This window comes from Syngnathus typhle, linkage group LG19 (genome assembly GCF_033458585.1).
Source record: "Syngnathus typhle isolate RoL2023-S1 ecotype Sweden linkage group LG19, RoL_Styp_1.0, whole genome shotgun sequence".
Classification (NCBI taxonomy): Eukaryota; Metazoa; Chordata; class Actinopteri; order Syngnathiformes; family Syngnathidae; genus Syngnathus; species Syngnathus typhle.
This window is the reverse complement of record NC_083756.1, coordinates 6,173,208-6,195,761: the sequence shown is the minus strand read 5'-3', so window position 1 is coordinate 6,195,761 and position 22,554 is coordinate 6,173,208. Positions and strand designations below refer to the sequence as shown.

General features: G+C 43.6%; 6 protein-coding genes across 10 annotated transcripts; 3 read left to right on the top strand and 3 right to left on the bottom strand.

Moving 5' to 3' along the window:
* The first annotated feature begins 147 nt into the window (after positions 1-147).
* On the top strand, positions 148-6,129 carry pabpn1 (poly(A) binding protein, nuclear 1). 3 transcript variants are annotated; one of them, XM_061266048.1, is made up of 7 exons: positions 148-628; positions 2,096-2,204; positions 2,364-2,431; positions 2,498-2,604; positions 2,675-2,762; positions 2,853-3,004; positions 5,405-6,129. In XM_061266048.1, exons 1-7 carry the CDS (start codon positions 494-496, stop codon positions 5,592-5,594), a joined length of 849 nt encoding a protein of 282 aa, XP_061122032.1. In that variant the 5' UTR covers positions 148-493; the 3' UTR covers positions 5,595-6,129. The 3 variants fall into 3 exon arrangements, with proteins under 3 accessions (XP_061122032.1, XP_061122033.1, XP_061122034.1); XM_061266049.1 differs by lacking the exon at positions 5,405-6,129 and adding an exon at positions 4,389-4,610 and having other exon boundaries at positions 149-628; XM_061266050.1 differs by lacking the exon at positions 148-628 and adding an exon at positions 894-1,061.
* An 84-nt stretch (positions 6,130-6,213) lies between these two features.
* fbxo45 (F-box protein 45) lies at positions 6,214-8,140 on the bottom strand. The gene is made up of 3 exons (XM_061266047.1): positions 7,643-8,140; positions 7,081-7,437; positions 6,214-7,011 (listed from the first exon to the last, which is right to left on the bottom strand). The coding sequence occupies exons 1-3, from the start codon at positions 7,964-7,966 to the stop codon at positions 6,826-6,828; spliced, it is 867 nt and encodes a 288-aa protein (XP_061122031.1). The 5' UTR covers positions 7,967-8,140; the 3' UTR covers positions 6,214-6,825.
* A 505-nt stretch (positions 8,141-8,645) lies between these two features.
* On the top strand, positions 8,646-11,756 carry LOC133143898 (myelin-associated neurite-outgrowth inhibitor-like). The gene is made up of 7 exons (XM_061266154.1): positions 8,646-8,772; positions 9,655-9,739; positions 9,823-9,906; positions 9,967-10,109; positions 10,191-10,389; positions 10,452-10,582; positions 10,657-11,756. The coding sequence occupies exons 2-6, from the start codon at positions 9,670-9,672 to the stop codon at positions 10,568-10,570; spliced, it is 615 nt and encodes a 204-aa protein (XP_061122138.1). The 5' UTR covers positions 8,646-8,772; positions 9,655-9,669; the 3' UTR covers positions 10,571-10,582; positions 10,657-11,756.
* Positions 11,757-12,135: 379 nt separating this feature from the next.
* LOC133143944 (DNA endonuclease RBBP8-like) lies at positions 12,136-15,682 on the top strand. Of its 2 annotated transcripts, none has more exons than XM_061266239.1 (18): positions 12,136-12,355; positions 12,450-12,492; positions 12,589-12,684; positions 12,778-12,869; positions 13,045-13,114; positions 13,252-13,433; positions 13,521-13,604; positions 13,677-13,744; positions 13,808-13,872; positions 13,945-14,143; positions 14,222-14,363; positions 14,433-14,518; positions 14,606-14,705; positions 14,783-14,914; positions 14,986-15,022; positions 15,156-15,243; positions 15,319-15,460; positions 15,526-15,682. In XM_061266239.1, the coding sequence occupies exons 1-18, from the start codon at positions 12,265-12,267 to the stop codon at positions 15,627-15,629; spliced, it is 1,821 nt and encodes a 606-aa protein (XP_061122223.1). In that variant the 5' UTR covers positions 12,136-12,264; the 3' UTR covers positions 15,630-15,682. The 2 variants fall into 2 exon arrangements, with proteins under 2 accessions (XP_061122223.1, XP_061122222.1); XM_061266238.1 differs by having other exon boundaries at positions 14,430-14,518.
* Positions 15,683-17,162: 1,480 nt separating this feature from the next.
* On the bottom strand, positions 17,163-18,163 carry LOC133143781 (transmembrane protein 241-like). The gene is made up of 6 exons (XM_061265938.1): positions 18,049-18,163; positions 17,945-17,979; positions 17,803-17,872; positions 17,645-17,738; positions 17,487-17,551; positions 17,163-17,354 (listed from the first exon to the last, which is right to left on the bottom strand). Exons 2-6 carry the CDS (start codon positions 17,961-17,963, stop codon positions 17,294-17,296), a joined length of 309 nt encoding a protein of 102 aa, XP_061121922.1. The 5' UTR covers positions 17,964-17,979; positions 18,049-18,163; the 3' UTR covers positions 17,163-17,293.
* A 121-nt stretch (positions 18,164-18,284) lies between these two features.
* LOC133143780 (myelin-associated neurite-outgrowth inhibitor-like) lies at positions 18,285-22,125 on the bottom strand. 2 transcript variants are annotated; one of them, XM_061265936.1, is made up of 12 exons: positions 21,981-22,125; positions 21,014-21,098; positions 20,847-20,930; positions 20,648-20,790; positions 20,377-20,566; positions 20,184-20,314; positions 19,136-19,182; positions 18,953-19,030; positions 18,801-18,904; positions 18,641-18,718; positions 18,408-18,482; positions 18,285-18,333 (listed from the first exon to the last, which is right to left on the bottom strand). In XM_061265936.1, the coding sequence occupies exons 2-6, from the start codon at positions 21,081-21,083 to the stop codon at positions 20,196-20,198; spliced, it is 606 nt and encodes a 201-aa protein (XP_061121920.1). In that variant the 5' UTR covers positions 21,084-21,098; positions 21,981-22,125; the 3' UTR covers positions 18,285-18,333; positions 18,408-18,482; positions 18,641-18,718; positions 18,801-18,904; positions 18,953-19,030; positions 19,136-19,182; positions 20,184-20,195. The 2 variants fall into 2 exon arrangements, with proteins under 2 accessions (XP_061121920.1, XP_061121921.1); XM_061265937.1 differs by lacking the exon at positions 21,981-22,125 and adding an exon at positions 21,819-21,966.
* Between the last annotated feature and the right edge of the window lie 429 nt (positions 22,126-22,554).

Genomic DNA, 22,554 nt, shown 5'->3' with positions numbered 1-22,554 from the left:
TCCAATTAAAACGACGTATTTGAATTGGCACCCGGAACAAGCTTCTTGATGAACCAATAGAAATGCGCTGAGGAATAAAGAGGCCGGCCCTATTCTCCCAATACCAAATGGGGTTGTCGCGTACGTCCGCAGTGACACTTAGCTCCGCCTCCGGCCTCCATTTCTGAAAAGTAGCCGCCGCCGATCTCATGTCTTCGCTCGTGTTCTTACATAGTTAGTTCATTTAACTCGGCTCCCTGCGGGAATTCCGGCGATTACCTGGAGGTTGGGGTTCGAAAAACTGTTTATTTTACGTTTGTACGCTATTCAAACGGGGGCGGAATCTTAGGTAGCTTTTTATTAATTTTTTAACTTTACTCGGCCGTATTCCGCCTTTACTCCCCCAACCCCCTCCATTGACCGCCCCCCCCCCCCTCACCCCCCCACTCGTGCGTGAGTTGGGGCCTGCTACGTTGGTTTGGCCACGAGGCGCATCGTTACACGGTACAGGGCGATGGCGGAGTTCGGCAATGGGCTGGCGGAGGAATCGCTACTAGATTCTGACCCTGGACACCCCGAGCTGGAAGACCCGGGGGTAGGCGACGAGGAGCCGGGGTTAGAGGAAGGAGAAGCGGCCATCGAAGACCCGGTAAGTGAAGGGCATTGTTTCAGTCGTTGCATGCCGACGTGAAGTCACGCTCGTTAATGGCGATATCCTAGCCACTTGCAAAACACTCTATGATAATCGTTTAGCGTGGTGATGGAACCTAATTAATTCCTCACAAAGATTCGTGTCACATGCAGTGTGCGTGGCTATTACAGCCAGTTCGGTTTTAACCGCCATTATGGTTCGCGCAGTGCAGTAGAATTGGGTGGTGACATGCGCGAAATCGGCAGCCATCTTGGTGCAAGACGGGCGCTAGTTTCTGCACCAGGCGGCGAGACCGAGGCTCTGAATACAAATCGCCGCAAAGACGCAACAGTGGGATGTTGGAGCTAGTCGGGGGCGAGGGTAGGACACACCGCAGCCCCTGTGCACCGTCGCGTCAGTCTGCTTGATTGCAAAGCCGCCCTCTTCGACGGTAATGGCACGTTTATTGTGTGTGTGTGTTGCCTTTGTAACTTCACGGCTTCCTCGCTATGGTATTACAAGCACCGATGTCGGGGCGTGAAAATGATCTCGCAACAACCGGCTAATGCTAGCTTACACCGGTCACCGTAACACAATACAGGTCGAACCAGAACCGTGCTCGATAGCCGGCGGAAAGATCAAACGCGCCATGTTTTTAATGGAACGGAATGTATGACGCGGTTCGATGGATCACAGACGATCGTGAGTGCGTGCCTGCCACCCAAATCGACACCAGATCGCAAGGGTGGAGATGGCAGACGCTCTGGGTGGCCTTTTCGAACGAGCTGTCGTGTTTAGCAGGAGCTGGAAAGATCCACATTTTCATCTTCTGGATCTCCACGTTGGTCTTTAAGGCGTGTCTGCCCAGCATGCCTTCATGCACTCCTTGTTTCTTTCCAGGGTTGCGCCAACATCTGTCAATTCACCGGGTCCTGATTCCGGCCAGCCACAAGTCATTCATTGTGTGCACTTGCGTTTACAATGAGCGCTGTGTGGATCATTGCTTTTTGTTTTATGTGCCGGTTTCGCTGTTTGTGCGTGTGTGTGTGTGTGTGTGAAGGCTGAATGAAATTGGAATGACTCCCACTGCAATGCACCACTCTCCACGATGGTCCACAGTCACACGAGGGACACTGCCCGTCTGTGTGTTCCAAGCCCCCCCTTTTTTTTCTTTTTTTTTTTTTAGTTATACAGCAGGTGTGAGAACTTGAAAACAACACATGTGCCCAAAATCGTGCGTGTACCAATTATTCATCCTGTTTCTCACCTCTTAGCATTAAAATAGTACAGGAGTGACTCTTGAATGAAGGAAAAAAGGAATCAAATGTGAAACAGTAGGACTTATTATTTACAGGTTTAATGTTACTCAGGATTTAATATTTCAAATGCACGGCGGGTCGGATGAAATAGTTTCTTACTCTCGTTGGTGTGGCGACTCTAATATGTACACAAAGGCGGTACTGATCATTTGTCTATTTTCTTCAGGAGCTGGAGGCTATCAAAGCCCGTGTGAGAGAGATGGAGGAAGAGGCCGAGAAACTGAAGGAGCTGCAGAACGAGGTGGAGAAACAAATGAATCTAAGCCCACCGCCAGGTATGTTTTCCATTTATTTGGAGCGGGTCCTCTAGATGTATTGATGCGTAGATTGCAGATGGTGGCTGTGATGGAGCTGTAGAGATAACTCGACAGCTCGCAAAATATGGCCACCTAAATTTGACCATTTGGATTCTTTTGTTGTCCCGCCTTTTGTAGTCGGCCCAGTCATCATGTCATTTGAGGAAAAAATGGAAGCAGATGGCCGATCGATATACGTCGGAAACGTGAGTAGCTTTTTCGTCAATGTGGCGTACGTGGGCAAAATCTTCAGTTGCTTCCTTTGACTTTAGGTGGACTACGGCGCCACAGCGGAGGAGCTTGAGGCACACTTCCACGGCTGTGGTTCAGTAAATAGAGTCACCATCTTGTGTGATAAATACACGGGGCATCCCAAAGGGTAAAAAGTTCAAATGGATTGCTTGATGGTCCAATATTTTCCATAACTCGGTTCTGCCTTTCTTTCCAAGATTTGCTTACATCGAGTTTGCCGACAAAGAGTCTGTAAGGACGGCGATGGCTCTGGATGAATCTCTGTTTAGAGGAAGACAGATAAAGGTCATGTTTGGAATGGCACATTTTTGGGGTGCTCAAGATGTCAAGTTGGTGTTAAAACCTTGGGATGTCTTTTTTTTTTTTCTCCTCCAGGTGGGCGCAAAGAGAACAAACAGACCCGGCATCAGCACCACAGATCGCGGTTTTTCCCGGGCTCGGTTCCGATCAAGGGGAGGAAACTTCTCGTCGCGCGCTCGCTACTACAGCGGCTACACACCCCCCAGAGGCAGAGGGCGGGCCTTCAGGTCAGTGGACGCCTGAGGAGGACTCGGCAACCCGCATGAACGTCATCTTCACCTGTTGCACTCATGTCATGCATCACAACACCTTGAGATAGAAAGTCAAGTGATCGATTCAACTTGTAGCTTGTCAGCAACCTGAATAAATAGACGCTCATTGTGTTGGACTAGATGACAGCTTATTGCTCTCGCGACTTGCGTGTGCGCTTTGGGCTCATAGTTGTTGTTTTTAAAAAAAAAAAAAAAAATTAAATACTACCCGTTTGTTTTAGCTAGGCAACATGAACTCATTGGCGCACTTTTGGAACTGTCATGTCTCATCGGTTGGGTTCATTGCACAGCATGGCCATCCTGTAAATACAAAATAAATTGTACATACCATATTGTATTCCTCTTTGGATCAGAATGATGCGAAGCTCCGAAAAAGGTCATTGATTCGTATTAGCTTGCGAGCATGTTCCTGCTTTCTGCTCCCGGCCCGGGGGCAACCATTCAGCAGTTGTGTTGCGGACGGCAGTCAAGTGTTGACTTTTTTTTGAATTTGGACTGAAATAGATTTTCCCCCCCCTCTACTGGTATCAAGCTAGATTATTTTTTGTTATCTGTCTTTATGCATCATTTGGTGTGCACGAGCAATCGATACGTTAACTTGTGCACTCCCAGAGACAAAGGTTCATTACTGCAGCCTGATCTCAACATCAGTCCACTGGTGTCTGTCTGTGTGTTGTGTGGGTGGGTGCCTTGGAGTGGCGCCCCCTGTTGGCGTTTTGTCTTGTGTGAGTTTCTTGAAGGGTCACGCTGTGACGTGTGCGTGCGCTGTGTTTTGTGGCGTCTGTGTTTGTCTTCCCACCCCAAAGTGTGACCCCAATGGTAGCTCTGGCCCAAATGGCAGCCACCTTTTTTTTTTTTTTGCACAGCTGCTTCATGAGCCAAATGTTGTCCTTCAAAAAGAACAGCGGGGTTGTAAAATCGCCCAAACTTTAGCTCCCGATTGTGAAGATCAGAGTGCCGCCACCTCTTTAGGGGCTGTTGTGCAATATTTAAAAAGAAGCTCAAGAGAGAGAAAGAGGGAGAGTGCGCCTTTGCTTTGACCCCTCTTACACCCAGCCACACAAACACACACACAATTCTCTCGAGTTTAAACACTCGTCCTTCTATGTACGCTAACTTCGTTTTTCCCTTGTTGTATTGCTGCACTGGCAGTGTTAAGATGTCACTTCTATTAAGTTTTTAAAAACGCCGTTGTCACACATTCTGTTAAGCACCTTCTGCGCATTCACGAGCGCGCACACACACACTCCAAATTGAATACCACACCAGAAAAATTGGTGTCCATTTTTCTCAAGCCAACCAGAAAGAAACTCACCCTCTTTTTCTCTCTCTCTTCCAGGGGCCGAGGGCGAACATCGTGGTATTGCCCTTACTAAACACTCCACCCCCTCCCCTTTTACTATCAACCCCTTTCCTTTCTCTACACGTACGCAAACACACACACACACACTCACTTACACATACACTCTGAAATTCCCCTCCCTTTCCCCCAACAAAAAAAAAGAAGAGTTCCAGAAGAGAGAAAAACAAAAAGAAAAAAAAAGCCTTCTGGACAGAGAGACTGACTGACTGCAGTGTGCATTTGTTTGTGAGCGTGCGTGTGCGGAGGTTGGTGCGGCCCCCCTGGTAAGGTATACGCTGGCCTTTTTGGTGCAAGATGTATGGTGGCAAGTTTTTTTTCTTTTGTTGTTGTCGTTGCTTGGGGTGTGGGGATGATGTTGATTTTGATGATGGTGGTGATGATGGTATCTCAGGCTGCAGGCGTGTCTCCTTTGGTCTGGCTGTGACATCCTGCTTCCACACCATCCACCCACCCATTCACCCCATTCACCCACCACCGAGAAAAAAAAAAGGCGACAAAAAAAGGGGGGTGGCGACATTAAATGACACTGTTTTTTTTTTTTTTTTTTTTAGAATGTGTTCAAATGTGAAATGTTGACTAGCCCGTTTGATTTTTTAAAGTCTGTTTGCTGTACCACTCCCTCCTGCTTTTCTCTCCATCTCCTCCGACTCCCCCAGATCAACTCCCCATGATTTCTTTTTTTGTTGTATGTGTTCTTCACCACGCAGTTTTGGAAAGCGACTGACCCTCTTGGCAGTGGAAAAATTAGAGATGCCCATTTTTTTTTTTTAATTGATTTTTTTTTTCCCTGAAGGTGGGGCTCTTGCCTGCGCGGCCATCTCCCCCACCATACGTTCATGCCTGTCCAATGCAAGACAACCATCGTTTGGTTTTATTTTGGCAGACGATGTTTTGATTTGGTGCAGCCCGCTCCTCCTCCTCCACCTTGTGTGTCTTCTCTCCTTCCTCTCACCCCTCCTCTCTCTGTATTAGACCACTTCTTGTCGTTTCAGGTTTCAGGACCAGTGGAGGCTGACGACCCCTCCCCAGGTGGCGCCGCCGCCCCCCACTGTCTCCGCAGCGTCTCTCTCTCTCTCTGCTCCCGCTATGCACACTCACCCCATTCTGTCCGTGTGGGGGGGAGGGGGGCAGGGCGACCACAGGCCGGCCACAGGGGGCATTTACTACAACAGCAAACGCTGATGATCCTTTTTAGTTTTTTTTTTTTCTTTTTTACACCTCGACATGTATACACACACATGCGCCCACGTTTAATTCGCATGACAGCACACTGCAGTACAGACGCCACTTAACAAGTCGCCGGCCGAATGTGATTTTTTTATACATCACCAACACAGATAAAAAGGCAGGCAGTTTATTTCCAGGAGTAAGGAGTATCAGGAAAGATGTTTGTGTGTGTTTGTATGTATGTGTGTGTGCATGGGGGGGGGGGGGGTATGGCAGTTTCAGTTAGGCCCCATCACATTCTGACACTGCGCAGTGCAGTCACGGCTTGTCAGCGGCTGACCATCCTGTGGCATTGACTAAGTTAAATGGAGTAGGCTGTTATTTTGAGGCAAGTCAAGTTGTGGGATGTGTGTTGTTTCTTGAGCAGGAAAAAATAAGGCGAGTGGGGGGATTCAACAACAACAAAAAAATGTTTCTTGATTTTTTTTTTTAAACTTTTTTTTAATTAATGGTTCTGTAATTACAAACAAAAATAAAGGTGTAAAAGTTATGTTAGTTTCATGTGTTTTGTGATGGAAATGGCAATTTGTGTTTGTTCGATGGGGGACATTTAGACAATGAGCTCAGACAGAAATGCATCTCAAGTTGCCGCCTCTCACGACTTTATTCTCTAACTTAAACTGTACAGAAGCTAGTAGTACCATAGATAAATAAATAGTGTAATAGTACAGTAGCACATAAAAAAGGACACTGGACGTCACACACATTTTCCACAATTAAGTGGATTTAAAAATGATAACCGTTCATGCGGTGCTTATACGCGACAATTATTAAGTCGCATTGTTTTGACGTGGAATGAATGCAAATCAGAATCAACGCGGAATGTAATAGATTATTCCACATTAAGCTTTGTAATATGATTTAGTAATGTAATTGATCTGTGCTACTTTTTAAGCACTGAATCAGAAAAAAAGTTAGGGCTAGGGTATCGAAGCAGTTAGCGTTGTCTTCCACTAACAAACATTCCTTTTTAACAGTCAAAATTAGGATGTTGAATTCATGAGCTTTTGAGATGTCATAAAAATGTCAATAGTTATAGACTACAAACATTTCATTTTAAGATCAAAAAATGAATATGAGACAAAAGTCTCATTTTTTGATTGGATACCCAAATGTCTTCAGTGTACAACAAAAACAAAAGTCTTTGCTGTTCCAATACTTTTGGAGGGAACCGTAGACATCGCTCTTAGCCATCCAGCGGCTTCCCCAAGTACACCATCGTGACCTCGGTGTTGCCGTACACCGCGGAGACGGCAGGGAACAGGCATGCTTTGGGTAGTCCCCGAAATGCAACTCCCAGAAACTCAAACCCCCTCTCGAAGGCTAACGTCTTGTCATCCATGTCGAGAATCACTCGTATTCTCTCCCCAATCTGCAACAGTCATGCAAAAAAAGTTAAAATTGCTTTACAGAACAAGGACAGCCAAGTTATTGGTCCTACCTGATATTTGGGTGCATTATTACACTGTGGAAAGTTCCCGTTCACCTCCCCATTGTGGAGCAGGTTGTTGTCAACCAGGTTCCAGCCCCAGCTTTGGTCATCGCTTCCCAGAAGGGCCACGTAGCCTTGGCACTGCATGGATGCCCGCTTGGTGGCGATGCCAATCACCGCCACTGTACCCAGAGGGCCTTCCCACCAGATCTCCCAGGCGTGGCGACCTTCCATAAAGCCAATCTTGCCCCGTGCTCCATCTGTGCTCTGGGCGATGGGGTTGCGGTGGAGGGTGAATCCGTTTTTCTTCACGTACACGTTACGAGAGCAGTCGTGGGAGCTCAGGGCATGTTGGTAGGATTTGACCTGGAGACAGATTCGATTTTTGAAATCATTTGTAATATTTTGAACACACTGAACTTTAGAGGTTTATTCTGACCACTAGAGGGGGTTTCTGCCAGTGAGAAGTGTATTTCTAACCTCAGACGTGCAAGGTACAGAATCTAATAAATACAAGGACAAATTATTTTGCTGTTAGTCCCTTTACGCCTCTTGCAAGAGTTAACCTCACCTTGCTCTTGTAGGATGGAAGGTTGCATAAGATGTCAGATCGCAGGGCTTCTTCACTGAGTGTTCGAGCACCCAGGCTGCGCCACACCTCGCTGTTTTCATCCGCCAGAATGTTGCTCCAGTGCCAGCACACTAAGGCGCATCGAGTCAAATCGGCAAGGTCCAAATAGGAGAAAATATGCTCCAGGACACGAGCAGGTAGCCTACCGGCCACCCCTGCTCCTCCCCCGGATACCGCAGTGTGGAGAACGCCGGCGGAGCTGCTACTAGCTCCTGCTGCTGCTGCGCCCATACCAGAGGAGCCTCCACCGGCCGCACCCGACATAATTGTCCCACCGTTTGCAAACGAGTGAAAACAATCACCTAACACTACAGAGTAATCCCCAAGTATTAATTTAATTGAAACATTTTAGCTGTTGACATACTGGGGTGCATTAGACCCACAACATTATGGATATCATTCCAGTTCGACCGCTGACAGGAAATGATGCGTAAGGTCCTTGAAGGAAAAAATAACTAATACAATTATAAACAGAGGATTTTGTCTATGTAAAGCCTTCTAGTTGTGTTTGTAGAGATTTAATATACTTAGTTTTTTTATGTATAAGTGGGAAAACGATGCTAAATCTCAGCCATATTTAAAAGGATTTTTATCACCCGCTCGGACCTCAGAGGACGTCAGAACGCTTCCGGTCACCTTCGCTGCAGACGGTTGTAGTCATGACGTAATCTTTTTTTAAACTGAATTTTTGTCCAATTTTGCAAGAATGAAAACGCTAAGTAAATTGATTATATTGCAGCCATGTATTACAAACCTTGCTATAAAAATAAGGTATACGTTTTTTTCTGGGGAAAAAAGGACAAAAAACACTGAATTTAATAAATCCCAAATTGGCAATGCCTCCTTTGAGTAGGTGGTTTCTTATTTTGCGGTTTCTTATTTTGCATTGTTACTTTTTATAGTATGGTAATGATAATAAATCATAAGGCGTTATTGCTCCCAATCACGTGACATTATACGGAAGTGACGCGCGGCACTCAAAAGAGTTCAGCATCTGGGAGCAAAACATCATTATATTTGCCATCGGGGATTCAAGGAAGCGTATTTGCAAACGGCAATAACATCGACCAGTAAGTTATTGCAGTTGATTAGAGCATTTTGCTTCACGTTGTGTTGTGTGCCATGTTGGGACAAGCAGTGGTGCAGCGCACAGCTGTCCGGCTGGCTGCCTCCTCAGCTGCGGCCTGGCAGTAAGGTGCCTCATTCTGGCTGCTGTGCCACTCACTCCAGAGGTTGTTCTATTATTTTTTTATTTATTTTTTGCATGGTCATACCGGCGATTTGCGTACCTGCAAAAGAACAGTATCAGTTTTGAGTGAATAGCACATAACTGAGGTTGAACCGCTGGTTCGGCGCACGCGTTAAAGCTAGCTAATGATAACAAAGCGTCGAAGGGTTTCACCTTCGCACACCTTGCCAAAATTCCTCCACAGCATCTTCACTTCATTGGGGAGCACAGCCAACAGCGCTTCTAATAATACAAATAACGTACATCAAAGTGTAACTTTTAATCCTTTTAGAAATTAAATTTGCCAGCAGTCCGCCTGTAATCAACTTCTTATCATTTTAATCGCAATTTCCTTGGTTTGTTTATTGCTACAAATTACGATCTAAAATGGTTGTTCGGTTTAAGAAGGGGTTGGTGGTATTTGACATCACGTTGCATTTTATGTTGCTGTGCTCTCAGACACGGAAAGTGCATATTTCTGATTAACACTACTGTGTAACGAGTGTGTAGTCATTTTGAGCCCCGGACGGCCCTCATCGCCTCTGCCGTTGTGTAATGCGCAATGGCCTCCGCTAGAGGGCGTATCTGACCTATCAACAGTTGCACATCAGTTTTCTCTCATTGCCCATGAGGAAAAAAACAACAACACTCAACTGGTTGCTTAAATTTGCACTCCTTCAAACTGCTAGTCACTATTATGATGCTGTCTTTTTCTAACTTTTAGAATTTGGTGGCCACAATGAATCCAGTGTACAGCCCTGCACCAACAGGGGTCCCCTTCACCAACTCCAAGGGTATAGGCTATCCAGGTAGGTTTGTGCATCAACTATTATAACTACAGGGACATTATGCAATTATTTAACGTGACTTTATTTGTTGTCGGTCATCCTAGCTGGCTTCCCTGTCGGCTATGCAGCAGCAGCCCCAGCATACACTCAGAATGTCTACCAAGGAGCAAATCCAGCCTTCTCGAGCGGTATGTATCTATCGATCGATCGATCAATCTAATCTAATCCTTTTTTATTCTGTGATCCAGGTTATGCCCCTGGTGCTACATTTAAAGTGTCCTGTTCCCCCAACACTGGGACAGTCCCACCATACTCATCCTCCCCCAACCCCTATCCAGCTGCTGTATACCCAGTCAGGAGCACCTACCCCCAACATAATCCTTATGCACAGGTATGTGGTACTTTGTGACCTCGCCTAGTTCATAAAACACACAAATTCCTACGTAGTAAAATGCTGTGCTTGGTGTTGCAGGCACTGATACCTTCACAACAACAAGGGACTTACTTCACACAGCCACTGTACGCAGCACCTCCCCACGTGATCCATCACACAACGGTGGTCCAACCCAACGGGATGCCTGCCGCCATGTACGCCCCATCCATCCCTCCCCCTCGCAACAACGGGGTTGCCATGGGCATGGTGGCCGGCACCACTATGGCCATGTCAGCTGGTGAGTATCTTAATCGGTCGAAACGAAGCTCGGATCTTATTAGCTTCATTTGAACACGACAGGAACTTTGCTGTCGACTCCGTCACCGGCGCCCGCCGCTCTCGCCCCGCACCCCGTCACCATGCCCACATATCGGCCCGCCGGCACGCACAGCTACAGCTATGTGCCCCCTCAGTGGTGAAGTCGAAGCAGAGTGAGTATGACGCAGTGTTGACGCGCCCACCAAGTACTGACCGCCATTTTTTTTTCCACTGTGTCGCTCTGCAGGTGAGGTGGTAGGTATGCATTCACGCTCCACTCCAGTGTTTTTTGCTAGCGGCGGTGGACCAACTCTGCCAGCATCTGCAACCAATTTGTCTTCTTCCAGTACAATGTGAATCTAAACCCATGTTAGGTCCATTAGAATGAGGAGGGGGGGGGGGGTCAAAGACGTCCATCCTCATGTCTTAATGGCATTAGGCTTCATTACACACCGCATCCTTACAAGCCTGTCGCTTATCTGCCATCCAAGGGCCTACTTGCAATTATTTCTGCAGGCTGTCATGCAAATTTTAGAGTTTGAATTAGCTTGTGGTGAAATTGGAGTTTGGAGTAGTTGATCCCCACCTATTTTGGAGAGGCGTCTGATGTCGAATGCATGTTCTGTATGTTGATATGTTAAGTAACGCTAGCTCAGTCGATTCTGCCGTGACAGATGCAAACTCCTTGAAAAGGAACACATCCAAAGGACGTAAAAAAAGTAATAAATCTCCAAAGCTGACTCGGGCCGCCGGTCACCACATCTTAAATGTAAAACAAGAATATAGTGTTAATGCAAAACAAAAACAAAACGGTTATGTTTCCACAGCTTTGTGTTTAATTAAATGGAGCTTGTTTTGTTTTTTTTGGTTGATGCAGTAAATGCATTGTATCTTACCGTTAGCATCTTTTAAGGAAAGGGACTTTGTGACTGCAGCTGAGTGACCCACTTAATCGTGTAACGTTCTCAAAATCTGATTATTAACTTAAAAAGAAGATTGCTGACTTCACCCGCAGGCTGAAGCAGCTTTTATGCTTGAAAGGGTAATGTGAGTGGGAAGAGTTTAATCCAGGACACCCATCTTTAATAAGAATACGTAGGAACCATCATGCTTGTGTGTGTTTAAATTGGAGAGAATAAGAAATGCTGTCATGCGAGTTATTGAATTGTCTCGTTTTGGTCCTCAAAGGTAAATGGAAGTTGTAGCATCAGCCCAATTCTCAAAAACCACTGTCCCTGACTTACTTTACAATGTCACCCGTTCAATAATCTGTTTTGTATGTTATTTTTATTTTGGTTCTTGTTTTGTATTCTAAAGAAAATAGTAAAAATAAAAAGGAATACAAGGTCTTGCTTTACAATTTTTGATGATAATTGTTCATTGTGAATGTGACAAATTGTCACAATCTTTCATGCTGCTGTCTAGTTGGTTTAAATGTCAGGATAATTCATCTGAAACGGTTCAGAACATTTTATATTGGAAAGAAAAATATTGAAACACAATTCTTGGAACTAATTTTAAAATCAAAACTATTAAGATGGGATTCTGAAATCAAACGTAAAAATTAAATATATTTCATTTGTATATTTACGAAAATATTTGTTTTATGAAATTAAGCCGAGTGTAATCAAAGCACTAACAATCGTAAATCGATAGGTGGCGGTAATGCGCAGGTTCGGTTGGCAACTAAACAAAAGAAGAAGACGCCGCCGCAGAAAAAAAACAAAACAAAGTTTCCCAGCATGCACGTCGGCGCGGCAAATTAGAATTTATTTTCACGAGCAACATGACTTACTTGAACACTTTCATACATTTTAAATGCTAAACACAAGATATTACCAATAGTGAACTGACAATGAGCAGCCCAACAAGCACATCCAAACCAGCGGACCCGTTTCACGGTTTATGGATACAACTACGGGAATGCCACCAAAAACAACTCCAGGGTAACAAAACATTGCATTGGAATCTCAGAGCTGGACATCAGAGCAATTGTTGGGCCATTGTGATTTACATGATGTTGCAATGATCTGCTTTTAGAACTTGAGGAGAAAGTCTGCACGTTAAAAAAAGAACGCCGTCTGTGAGTATAGTTTTACCCCTAAAACAAATATGTCCGTCTCATTGCCACATTTACATGGGATTTTAATTCAAATTTAACGAATTATGTTTGGAACAGAGATGCAGAGACTCTTCAGCTGTTTTATACTAATAACCAAGAGCTGAAACAGCAAACCAAAAGTCTACAGAATGCCAATATTCTTTTGGAAGACAGGTACTGTAACTCCTAATTTGACCTGTTTTAAGGAATAGTAGAATAGAAGTCTCACTTTATGTGAAGACCAACCACTTTTTACACTGTTTTTAGGTTACGAGCAAAAGAATGTGATCGGTGTGCAATCTTGGAAGAAAACTTGACAAATTGCCAAGAGCATAGCAAGCGGACCGTCAACAAACTCAGTGAGTGTTTTTGTGTGTATTTGAGTGCTTCTTGTGTTCTTGCTTTGTATCTGGAAGAAGTGTATATTTTACTAATACAATAAATCACACCAAATAGAATAAATATTTTTATACAGAAATGTGTCTATAACTGATTTCTCTCAATGTTGACGGTGTGTGTGTTTGTTCTCAACAGAGTTTGAAAGAAAGTGGCTGCAGGATGAAAACCGCAAACTTCAGGCTGAGCTGCAAATATTAAAGACATGGTGTGTCTTGGACAAGTTTTTTGAGATTCTAATTATTTTGAAGTGTCATTTTGTACCATCATTCATATTACAAATAATTGCACACTCACTTCGTGATTGTTTGAAGCTTCGACCTGAGCACTTATTGTTACTATTAGCTCCGAACCACAGGTGGCCCTCTCCCCAGACTACGAAGATGGCATCATCCCAGATTCACCAGTCCTGGCCAGCTCACTTCCAGTCGTCAATAAATTGAAGAAACGTAAATACATGGACAATAGCAAACATGTTCACTATGCAGAGGATCCCGAATTCAAGTTCTGCAGATCACTCTTCAAAGGTCACTTAAAATGTCTATTTTTGGACGCGCAACAAAGTTGTTGTTAAATTAAATATTTCAATTTGTGTGTTGCTTTTTTTGTTAAAGAATCAAGTGACGCTAGAAAAACGGCTGCAAAAACACAAGTGCTTGTTCCTGACACGTGCCAAATGGAAACAGCCCAGATTTTAGGTAAGATTTGAACTGGCAAGTTTGATTCATGGAAATATGTCTGCGATGATCATAGTGTCTTTCTAATATCAGAAGAAGAAAAGAATGACGGAGTGGTAGCAGAAACATGTGGCCTTGAACTTGTCAACACGTATCACATGGTAGGTCATGTCCCAGCCTGCTTCGTATGTAATCTTTCTCTGATTGGTATTTTCTCTTTTCAGAAAACCATAACTGAAGGAAAACGATACAATGCAAAATTGACCCCGTTGTCTGATCTCCATCGACAGTAAGGACAAAAAAAAAAAGAACTTGTACTTTATTGGACTTTACAATTCAAACATTGTGTGTCTTTGTGAAGGCCTCGTCGTACTCCTTCACCTTCCACTCCAGTCCACAGTCCAGACTCCACCGTAGTAAAGTCACCGTCTCGTTTCCCTCGTGGGGAAAAGCGGACTGAGCTTGACTCTCGTGGAAAAGAAAAAATACAGGAAGATTATGAACCGAAAGGTCTTACGAAGAAACAAGCCTCTTGTCAAAGCTTCAAGGAGCCACCCAAGGTTTGCATTCTCAACATATGGCAACCTTAACTTTTCATCAGAAGTTTGACGACGTCGGATTTTAAAATGGCTCAACAGGTTCAAACTCACGACCAAACTGCTGACTGTGGAAGTTCACCTTTCAAGAAGCCAAACTTAAAACCTAAAGAACAAGCGCACCGCAGACAAAATCACCTTCAGGTCCAAAATGCTCCACACAAACATGGTCATCCAGAGGATGGTAAGCAAGCGGCTCATTTTCACAATGTCAAAATCCTTTCAGTCCAATTGAATCATTTACTTTCAGCAGAGACGAAGCACAGAGAAGAGAACATGTGGAGCATTGACCCTGCCCTCGCCCTTTCCATGTATGACAGCGAGCCAGCAGCAGATGAGGTACACTCATTCTTCTCAGCTGTCTGCATTGCAAACTATTTAGCACATTTGAATTCTGTCTTAAAAGTTGTCTCACGTGTTTCCAAGCTCAAAGGAGAGCAACATGAAGAATTATATGACAGCGACTGCACTTGGATTAGTCACAGCCTACTTCAAGGCGGAGGCCAGAAAGATGACAATGTGTCAGGTGATCCCATTCTGGGCGTCTTCCGCATTTGGCGTCCATGTCTGACGCTGACAAACGACTCGTGTTTTCTTACCAAGGAATTGGTGACAAGGCTAATGACAGTCTGGAAAGAATGTTTGACGCCACCGCCCGCGAGGAGTACATATCTTTCAACAGCTCGCATCTTGCCTGTCAACCTTGTGAGGAAGAGGAGGACGAGGAGGAAGAGGGTACATATATAATTGTTACATGGTGGTCAATACAATGAGAGATGAAACTGAATTCCGTCTCTACCATTTAGAGCCTCCAGAAAACTTTCCACGGGGGCACAAAGTGCAGTAAGCATTTTCTTTTTTTTTTCTTGCTAAACTACCAAAACATTTCCTAAGTTTGCTTTGAACACTTAGTATTTTTTAATTAAACGTATGGACTGATTTACAAAGTCATAGATTGAGTTTATTTATGGTTTAGGCAGCCAACTTATGCCCACGTGGCGGTGGTCCGCAAGAAGGACGAGAGAAGAAAACTGAAAGGCACCACCTGCAAAGAATGTGAAGTTGTAAGTCTTGTCTTATGTAACACCAGTTGTCATGTTTGTCTTTCTAATAATCAACTTACTGCATGACTCTGCTAGTATTACGCTCATCTGCCCGAGGAGGAAAAAGTGAAGAAATTGTCGGAATGCTCTCGGCACCGCCATCGCTTCGTTCCACCGAGCACCCCAGAGAACTTCTGGGAAGTCGGATTCCCGTCCACGCAGACGTGCATAGAAAGAGGTGATCGGACTATCTTGATGGAACATTTTAATATGTGACAAAAGTCTAATGCTCTGCTTGTACAGGTTATATAAAGGAGGAGAAGATCCCGCAGACTCGTTTAAGGAGAAAACAGCCTTTCACTGCTCTGTTCTCCCCAAAGCCTGCTGAAGAGCTCGACACAATATAATGTGTCAAAATTGCACCAAAGATCTAAATAAAGAATGTTATTTTGAACTTTTACATTGTGTCATTGTGTCATTAACACTCTCCATCCTTTAATATATTTATAAACATGAGTCAAAATCTCAAACAATGCTCAAGTATGGTGATGTTCAAAAAGACATTTAAAGAACTTACACTTCTGAGCTATGAACTCCATGAAATCAGTGTAAATAAGGTGTACCTAATAACAGGCCACTTTATTAGAGAAATATCATGGTCAAAGGTCACAGGTATCAAACTCCAGTCCTCGGGCCGCATTCCAACATGATGTCCAAGACTCCCTCGTTAAGTGCACCTGCGTGAAAAGTTTTAGCTCCTGCAGCACGTGAAAGTGGTGTCACGGTGGGGAGGGGGGGGCGCGAATAGTTTTCTTCTTGCTAGGGGGGGGGGGGGCGTAACAGAAAATAATTGAGAAGCACTGGGTTAAATAAAGGTTAACCTAAAAAAAAAAAAAAAAAAAAAAAAAAGTGAACCCTGAACTTTGAACCCGCGGTGACCCCGCGGTGACCCCGTGGTGACCGCGGTGACCCCGCGGTGACCCCGTGGTGACCCCGTGGTGACCCCTGGGTGACCTTTCAACCCGGCACTTTCAACTCTAGTTAAAACTCGAAAATGTGCACATGACCCCGTGAACTTTGAACCGACCTTTGACCCCTGGGTGAACTTTGAACCGTAAACTTTGACCTTTGACCCCTAGCTAATTACGTTTTTTTTTTTTTTTTTTAAACCGGCATAGCAGACCGATCCATGGTCTTCAGATGCCGCGCTGTCGCCATCTCCTGGTCAGTTAGTGAAATGCTTTTGCTGATGGTTTTTTTTCTCTCAATTAAAACAAATCAATTAGCCAGTTGGTTTTCTTTATTTAATATCTATTATCAGACAAAACCAAATTGTGAATCAGTCACTTAGGCTATAGCAGAACAAACAATCCATGGTCTTCAGATGCCACGCTGTCGCCATCTCCTGGTCAGCTAGTGAAATGCTTTTGCTGTTTTTTTTTCCTCTCAATTAAAACAAATCAATCAGCCAGTTGGTTTTCTTTATTTAATCTCTGATATCAGACAAAACCAAATTGTGAATCAGTCAACTGAAAGTGAAAAGTGCCACACCCGCCCTCACCCCCACTTTCTGATTGGCTGGTTGATCTGTGACATCAGTCAGACACTCCATTAGGTACACCACCATTTTCAGGTGTACCTAATAACTTTAAGCATTTTTTGTACGTGTCAAGTATGTGTATATGACACCAACACATATTACACAACATTAAACATATACATATTGTCATAAAAGCAGTTAACCAAATGTCAGATTTGTATGTTTTAATGCCCAAAAAAACAAAAACAAGGAATAAAACACCTCACTGTATGTATATATGTATGTATGTATGTATGTCATCATCATCATTGTCGTCATTATCATCATCATCGTCATTCTTGCCATCATCGTTGTCATCATCATCAATCAACACTTCTAAAACAAGGTACCAATGAGACAATACGTAAACAGATATTTTATTCTGTCCATAGCTCATCACAGCAACAATAAAATACAAATATTAAAATAAGGCATATGAGAAGAACATTTGTTCACAAGTGCAGGTTTTTGGTCCATCCAGAAGTGCTGACATCACTGTGCTTCTCTCTCAAAATAAACCAACAAGGCCTCGCTCACGTGGCTAACTGCCATACTGCAACCAGAACAATAAATGACTGCTTCAAAATAAAAAATAAACAGATCCAGGTTTCATTTGTATTCATATCATTAGTCAAATTCTTCTTTAGTAGTGTGTGAGATTTTGTACCCAAAGCTTTGCACTTACCAAATCATAGATGGTGTGTTCATGTCCATATAGAAAATAAAAGTCGACAGGATCATGGCAGTAACCTGGTACAAATCAAAGACTTGTTATATATATATATCAATTTTTTTTATTGTGCAAAAATGCATTGTGTGAACACGTGATTAACACATTTTTACCTTAGCCATGAGAATCCACACGGCAAAGTGCTGAAGGGATAATCCACGTTTGAGTTTGACTGTGGCCAAAAGCAGCAAAAAGCCCAGCAAGGCACTGCGAAAACGACAACCAGCGTCTCTTATCTGTTACATCCAAAGTGGCTTTACGGCGGTCTCACCTTGCACAGCAGCCCCCGCGGAAGGAGGAGGACTGAAGAGAAGGGAACTCCAAGGCACTTGTGAGGTCACCTGTGTTGGAACAAAGGTCAATAAGCAAAATGTGGCATTTTTAAATTGAATTCAAAATAACATTTGAATCACCTGTTGGGTGAGCGGCCATTGCCAGAAGCAGAACGCTGTTACAGAAAGCACAGTTTAATCTCTAATGTTGTTTTTATAATAATGACACGATTCGGAAATCTTACCTGAACAAGTAGTTCACGCATTGCTGCTCAATGTCGCTACAGCAGAAACATTGCAAGAAGAAATGACATCATTAGAATGGATTCTTTTGCAAATATGCTCACCTTTACCTCAAATTGCTGGATTTGTAGTGAACTTGAAACACCCTGTAAGCCCCTGGAAATACAAAAAAAAGACATCACATTTCCCCAAAGTAAGGCTTAAAAAGTATATCAAGTACCTAAACTTTAAGACTTACCAACACAGACTAGATGAGCGATGGCCCACATGTAACCGGTGAAGTCAAACTACAAAGTAGGACAATCTTAACAATTAGCGTGAGTAACAAATAATCATATATGATACCAAAAAAAGAAGTTACCTGGGGGTCATAGGAGGGGAGGTTGATGGCTGAAATTAGCATGAGACATACGCTAACAATAGAAGAGATAGGGTTCTTATTTTCATGTAAAAAAAAATATAGAATAAATCACCCCAAAAAATAATAATCACACACCTGATAAATTTCAGCCACTCAATTTTCTGTGATTAAAGAGAAATAAAAACATCTATGATAAGACACTAACGCATTGTCCGAGTCGAGTGAACTCTTACCTCTCTATGAACAGCCTTCGAGATGACATAACTCACGACATGAGAAGAATTCTGGAGAGTGAAGAAAAAAGGAATCTCCTGCAAGGATAGAGAAATGATCAAATGGATCATTAAGTCCTATACATTGGTGACCCAGAAGAAAAGCCAACATGTGACTCACGAGACGTGACAGAGCTCTGGAGCCCGCGTAAATATTTCCAACAAACAGGAGGGAGCCTGGAAACCAGGCAAAGGCAGCTGATCTGAAACGCATCAAACATCATTCTGAAGTGAATCAATTAGAATTTAAATGAGTGATTTCGGGTCGTGTACCTGGAGATGCGGCTTATTTCCACCAATCCCAGCTTGCCAGAAAGCAGGAGCAGGAGCGCCCCGATAAATGTCTGCCATCTTAGACAAGAGATATGGGAGCAATTAATACTTGGTACTGTAAAAAAAAAAAAATCAGCCATGCTAACACAATAATAAAATGTCACTGTTAAATCTACTACTCACCCTTGAAATAAGGTTGGATAGCTGAATTTCATTACAGACAGGACAAACTGAAAGACATAATAAATGTACTTTAATGACGTCTGGATCGACGTCAACTTTTAATTACTCTAATGGCACATGGCTGTAAACAAAAACCTTCCTTTCTGAGACACATGACTTGTCAAACTACTGCAGCATTTTGCAACATCAACCGGCTATGAAGACTTACCTGATGTCATTTTGGATTGTTTATGGTGGCTATCGAGTTTCTCGCGAGTAACAGATACCTCGGCCGATACTGCCACCTGTATGCTTTCCATTCCAAATGATCAAATTTCATTTCCTGGTCTCGTGATATGTCACTGCTGCTATACTAATAAGTTATTTACCTGATAATATCACAAAAGCTGAGAGTCAACTCAAGTGTCAAATGAGTAAAACTGCAATAGTGGTTCTGAATATGTTTGTTCCTGATATTTGAAGTATTTAAATGTGGATTTCAATGCATATTTGAAGTATTTAAACGTGCATTTCAATGCAAGGCCAGATTTGAGAAAATAGCCGCACTTATTATTCTTAGAAAATCAAATAATACAGCCAAATTTTTGACATATCTGTAGAAACAGCAGCTACAGTAGATATTAACTGCACGAGTAAGTAAAACCTGTTGACAACCAGTTAACAAAAAAAGACAGACCGGTTATTACATCGGATCTCATGTTAAAAAGTTTTTTCCCTCAAAAAAAAAAAAAATAAACACGCGGATTGTGAAGTACTCACCTTATTTGTGAAAAACGACACAATGAAAATGAAGCTAAAGGCGAGGCCGCAGAAATTTCTTTTCCACTGCATTTCGACCTGCCGAAACGCTGCATGGCTTCTCCAGCGCAAAGACTAATAAAGGAATATTCTTAGCGTGTTTTCAAAGTACCGCACTGACATTTCACAATCGGGAAACTGGCAGAGTTGGTCCACCGCCGCTAGCAAAAAACACTGGAGTGGAGCGACACAGTGGAAAAAAAATGGCGGTCAGTACTTGGTGGGCGCGTCAACACTGCGTCATACTCACTCTGCTTTGACTTCACCACTGAGGGGGCACATAGCTGTAGCTGTGCGTGCCGGCGGGCCGATATGTGGGCATGGTGACGGGGTGCGGGGCGAGAGCGGCGGGCGCCGGTGACGGAGTCGACAGCAAAGTTCCTGTCATGTTCAAATGAAGCTAATAAGATGCGAGCTTCGTTTCGACCGATTAAGATACTCACCAGCTGACATGGCCATAGTGGTGCCGGCCACCATGCCCATGTTGTTGCGAGGGGGAGGGATGGATGGGGCGTACATGGCGGCAGGCATCCCGTTGGGTTGGACCACCGTTGTGTGATGGATCACGTGGGGAGGTGCTGCGTACAGTGGCTGTGTGAAGTAAGTCCCTTGTTGTTGTGAAGGTATCAGTGCCTGCAACACCAAGCACAGCATTTTACTACATAGGAATTTGTGTGTTTTATGAACTAGGCGAGGTCACAAAGTACCACATACCTGTGCATAAGGATTATGTTGGGGGTAGGTGCTCCTGACTGGGTATACAGCAGCTGGATAGGGGTTGGGGGAGGATGAGTATGGTGGGACTGTCCCAGTGTTGGGGGAACAGGACACTTTAAATGTAGCACCAGGGGCATAACCTGGATCACAGAATAAAAAAGGATTAGATTAGATTGATCGATCGATAGATACATACCGCTCGAGAAGGCTGGATTTGCTCCTTGGTAGACATTCTGAGTGTATGCTGGGGCTGCTGCTGCATAGCCGACAGGGAAGCCAGCTAGGATGACCGACAACAAATAAAGTCACGTTAAATAATTGCATAATGTCCCTGTAGTTATAATAGTTGATGCACAAACCTACCTGGATAGCCTATACCCTTGGAATTGGTGAAGGGGACCCCTGTTGGTGCAGGGCTGTACACTGGATTCATTGTGGCCACCAAATTCTAAAAGTTAAAAAAAGACAGCATCATAATAGTGACTAGCAGTTTGAAGGAGTGCAAATCTAAGCAACCAGTTGAGTGTTGTTGTTTTTTTCCTCATGGGCAATGAGAGAAAACTGATGTTCAACTGTTGATAGGTCAGATACGCCCTCTAGCGGAGGCCATTGCGCATTACACAACGGCAGAGGCGATGAGGGCCGTCCGGGGCTCAAAATGACTACACACTCGTTACACAGTAGTGTTAATCAGAAATATGCACTTTCCGTGTCTGAGAGCACAGCAACATTAAATGCAACGTTATGTCAAATACCACCAACCCCTTCTTAAACCGAACAACCATTTTAGATCGTAATTTGTAGCAATAAACAAACCAAGGAGATCGCGATTAAAATGATAAGAAGTTGATTACAGGCGGACTGCTGGCAAATTTAATTTCTAAAAGGATTAAAAGTTACACTTTGATGTACGTTATTTGTATTATTAGAAGCGCTGTTGGCTGTGCTCCCCAATGAAGTGAAGATGCTGTGGAGGAATTTTGGCAAGGTGTGCGAAGGTGAAACCCTTCGACGCTTTGTTATCATTAGCTAGCTTTAACGCGTGCGCCGAACCAGCGGTTCAACCTCAGTTATGTGCTATTCACTCAAAACTGATACTGTTCTTTTGCAGGTACGCAAATCGCCGGTATGACCATGCAAAAAAATAATAAAAAAATAATAGAACAACCTCTGGAGTGAGTGGCACAGCAGCCAGAATGAGGCACCTTACTGCCAGGCCGCAGCTGAGGAGGCAGCCAGCCGGACAGCTGTGCGCTGCACCACTGCTTGTCCCAACATGGCACACAACACAACGTGAAGCAAAATGCTCTAATCAACTGCAATAACTTACTGGTCGATGTTATTGCCGTTTGCAAATACGCTTCCTTGAATCCCCGATGGCAAATATAATGATGTTTTGCTCCCAGATGCTGAACTCTTTTGAGTGCCGCGCGTCACTTCCGTATAGTGTCACGTGATTGGGAGCAATAACGCCTTATGATTTGTTATCATTACCATACTATAAAAAGTAACAATGCAAAATAAGAAACCGCAAAATAAGAAACCACCTACTCAAAGGAGGCATTGCCAATTTGGGATTTATTAAATTCAGTGTTTTTTGTCCTTTTTTCCCCAGAAAAAAAACGTATACCTTATTTTTATAGCAAGGTTTGTAATACATGGCTGCAATATAATCAATTTACTTAGCGTTTTCATTCTTGCAAAGTTGGACAAAAATTCAGTTTAAAAAAAGATTACGTCATAACTACAACCGTCTGCAGCGAAGGTGACCGGAAGCGTTCTGACGTCCTCTGAGGTCCGAGCGGGTGATAAAAATCCTTTTAAATATGGCTGTGATTTAGCATCGTTTTCCCACTTATACATAAAAAACCCAAGTATATTAAATCTCTACAAACACAACTAGA

Bases quoted from the DNA above. Each gene is read 5' to 3' on its own strand.
- pabpn1 (XM_061266048.1), top strand. From the start codon at position 494: ATGGCGGAGTTCGGCAATGGGCTGGCGGAGGAATCGCTACTAGATTCT. The intron at 629-2,095 runs GTAAGTGAAGGG...TATTTTCTTCAG, and splicing joins AAGCGGCCATCGAAGACCCG to GAGCTGGAGGCTATCAAAGC. The intron at 2,205-2,363 runs GTATGTTTTCCA...CGCCTTTTGTAG, and splicing joins GAATCTAAGCCCACCGCCAG to TCGGCCCAGTCATCATGTCA.
- fbxo45 (XM_061266047.1), bottom strand. From the start codon at position 7,966: ATGTCGGGTGCGGCCGGTGGAGGCTCCTCTGGTATGGGCGCAGCAGCA. The intron at 7,438-7,642 runs GTGAGGTTAACT...ATCTGTCTCCAG, and splicing joins TTCCATCCTACAAGAGCAAG to GTCAAATCCTACCAACATGC. The intron at 7,012-7,080 runs GTAGGACCAATA...TGACTGTTGCAG, and splicing joins ATAATGCACCCAAATATCAG to ATTGGGGAGAGAATACGAGT.
- LOC133143898 (XM_061266154.1), top strand. From the start codon at position 9,670: ATGAATCCAGTGTACAGCCCTGCACCAACAGGGGTCCCCTTCACCAAC. The intron at 9,907-9,966 runs GTATGTATCTAT...TCTGTGATCCAG, and splicing joins AAATCCAGCCTTCTCGAGCG to GTTATGCCCCTGGTGCTACA. The intron at 10,110-10,190 runs GTATGTGGTACT...TTGGTGTTGCAG, and splicing joins AACATAATCCTTATGCACAG to GCACTGATACCTTCACAACA.
- LOC133143944 (XM_061266238.1), top strand. From the start codon at position 12,265: ATGAGCAGCCCAACAAGCACATCCAAACCAGCGGACCCGTTTCACGGT. The intron at 13,434-13,520 runs GTCACTTAAAAT...TTTTTGTTAAAG, and splicing joins CTGCAGATCACTCTTCAAAG to AATCAAGTGACGCTAGAAAA. The intron at 15,244-15,318 runs GTAAGTCTTGTC...TGACTCTGCTAG, and splicing joins CCTGCAAAGAATGTGAAGTT to TATTACGCTCATCTGCCCGA.
- LOC133143781 (XM_061265938.1), bottom strand. The intron at 17,552-17,644 runs GTAAAAATGTGT...GATTTGTACCAG, and splicing joins TGTGGATTCTCATGGCTAAG to GTTACTGCCATGATCCTGTC. The intron at 17,355-17,486 runs GTAAGTGCAAAG...TTCTGGTTGCAG, and splicing joins AACACACCATCTATGATTTG to TATGGCAGTTAGCCACGTGA.
- LOC133143780 (XM_061265936.1), bottom strand. From the start codon at position 21,083: ATGAATCCAGTGTACAGCCCTGCACCAACAGGGGTCCCCTTCACCAAT. The intron at 20,931-21,013 runs GTAGGTTTGTGC...CGGTCATCCTAG, and splicing joins CAAGGGTATAGGCTATCCAG to CTGGCTTCCCTGTCGGCTAT. The intron at 20,315-20,376 runs GTGAGTATCTTA...TGAACATGACAG, and splicing joins CACTATGGCCATGTCAGCTG to GAACTTTGCTGTCGACTCCG.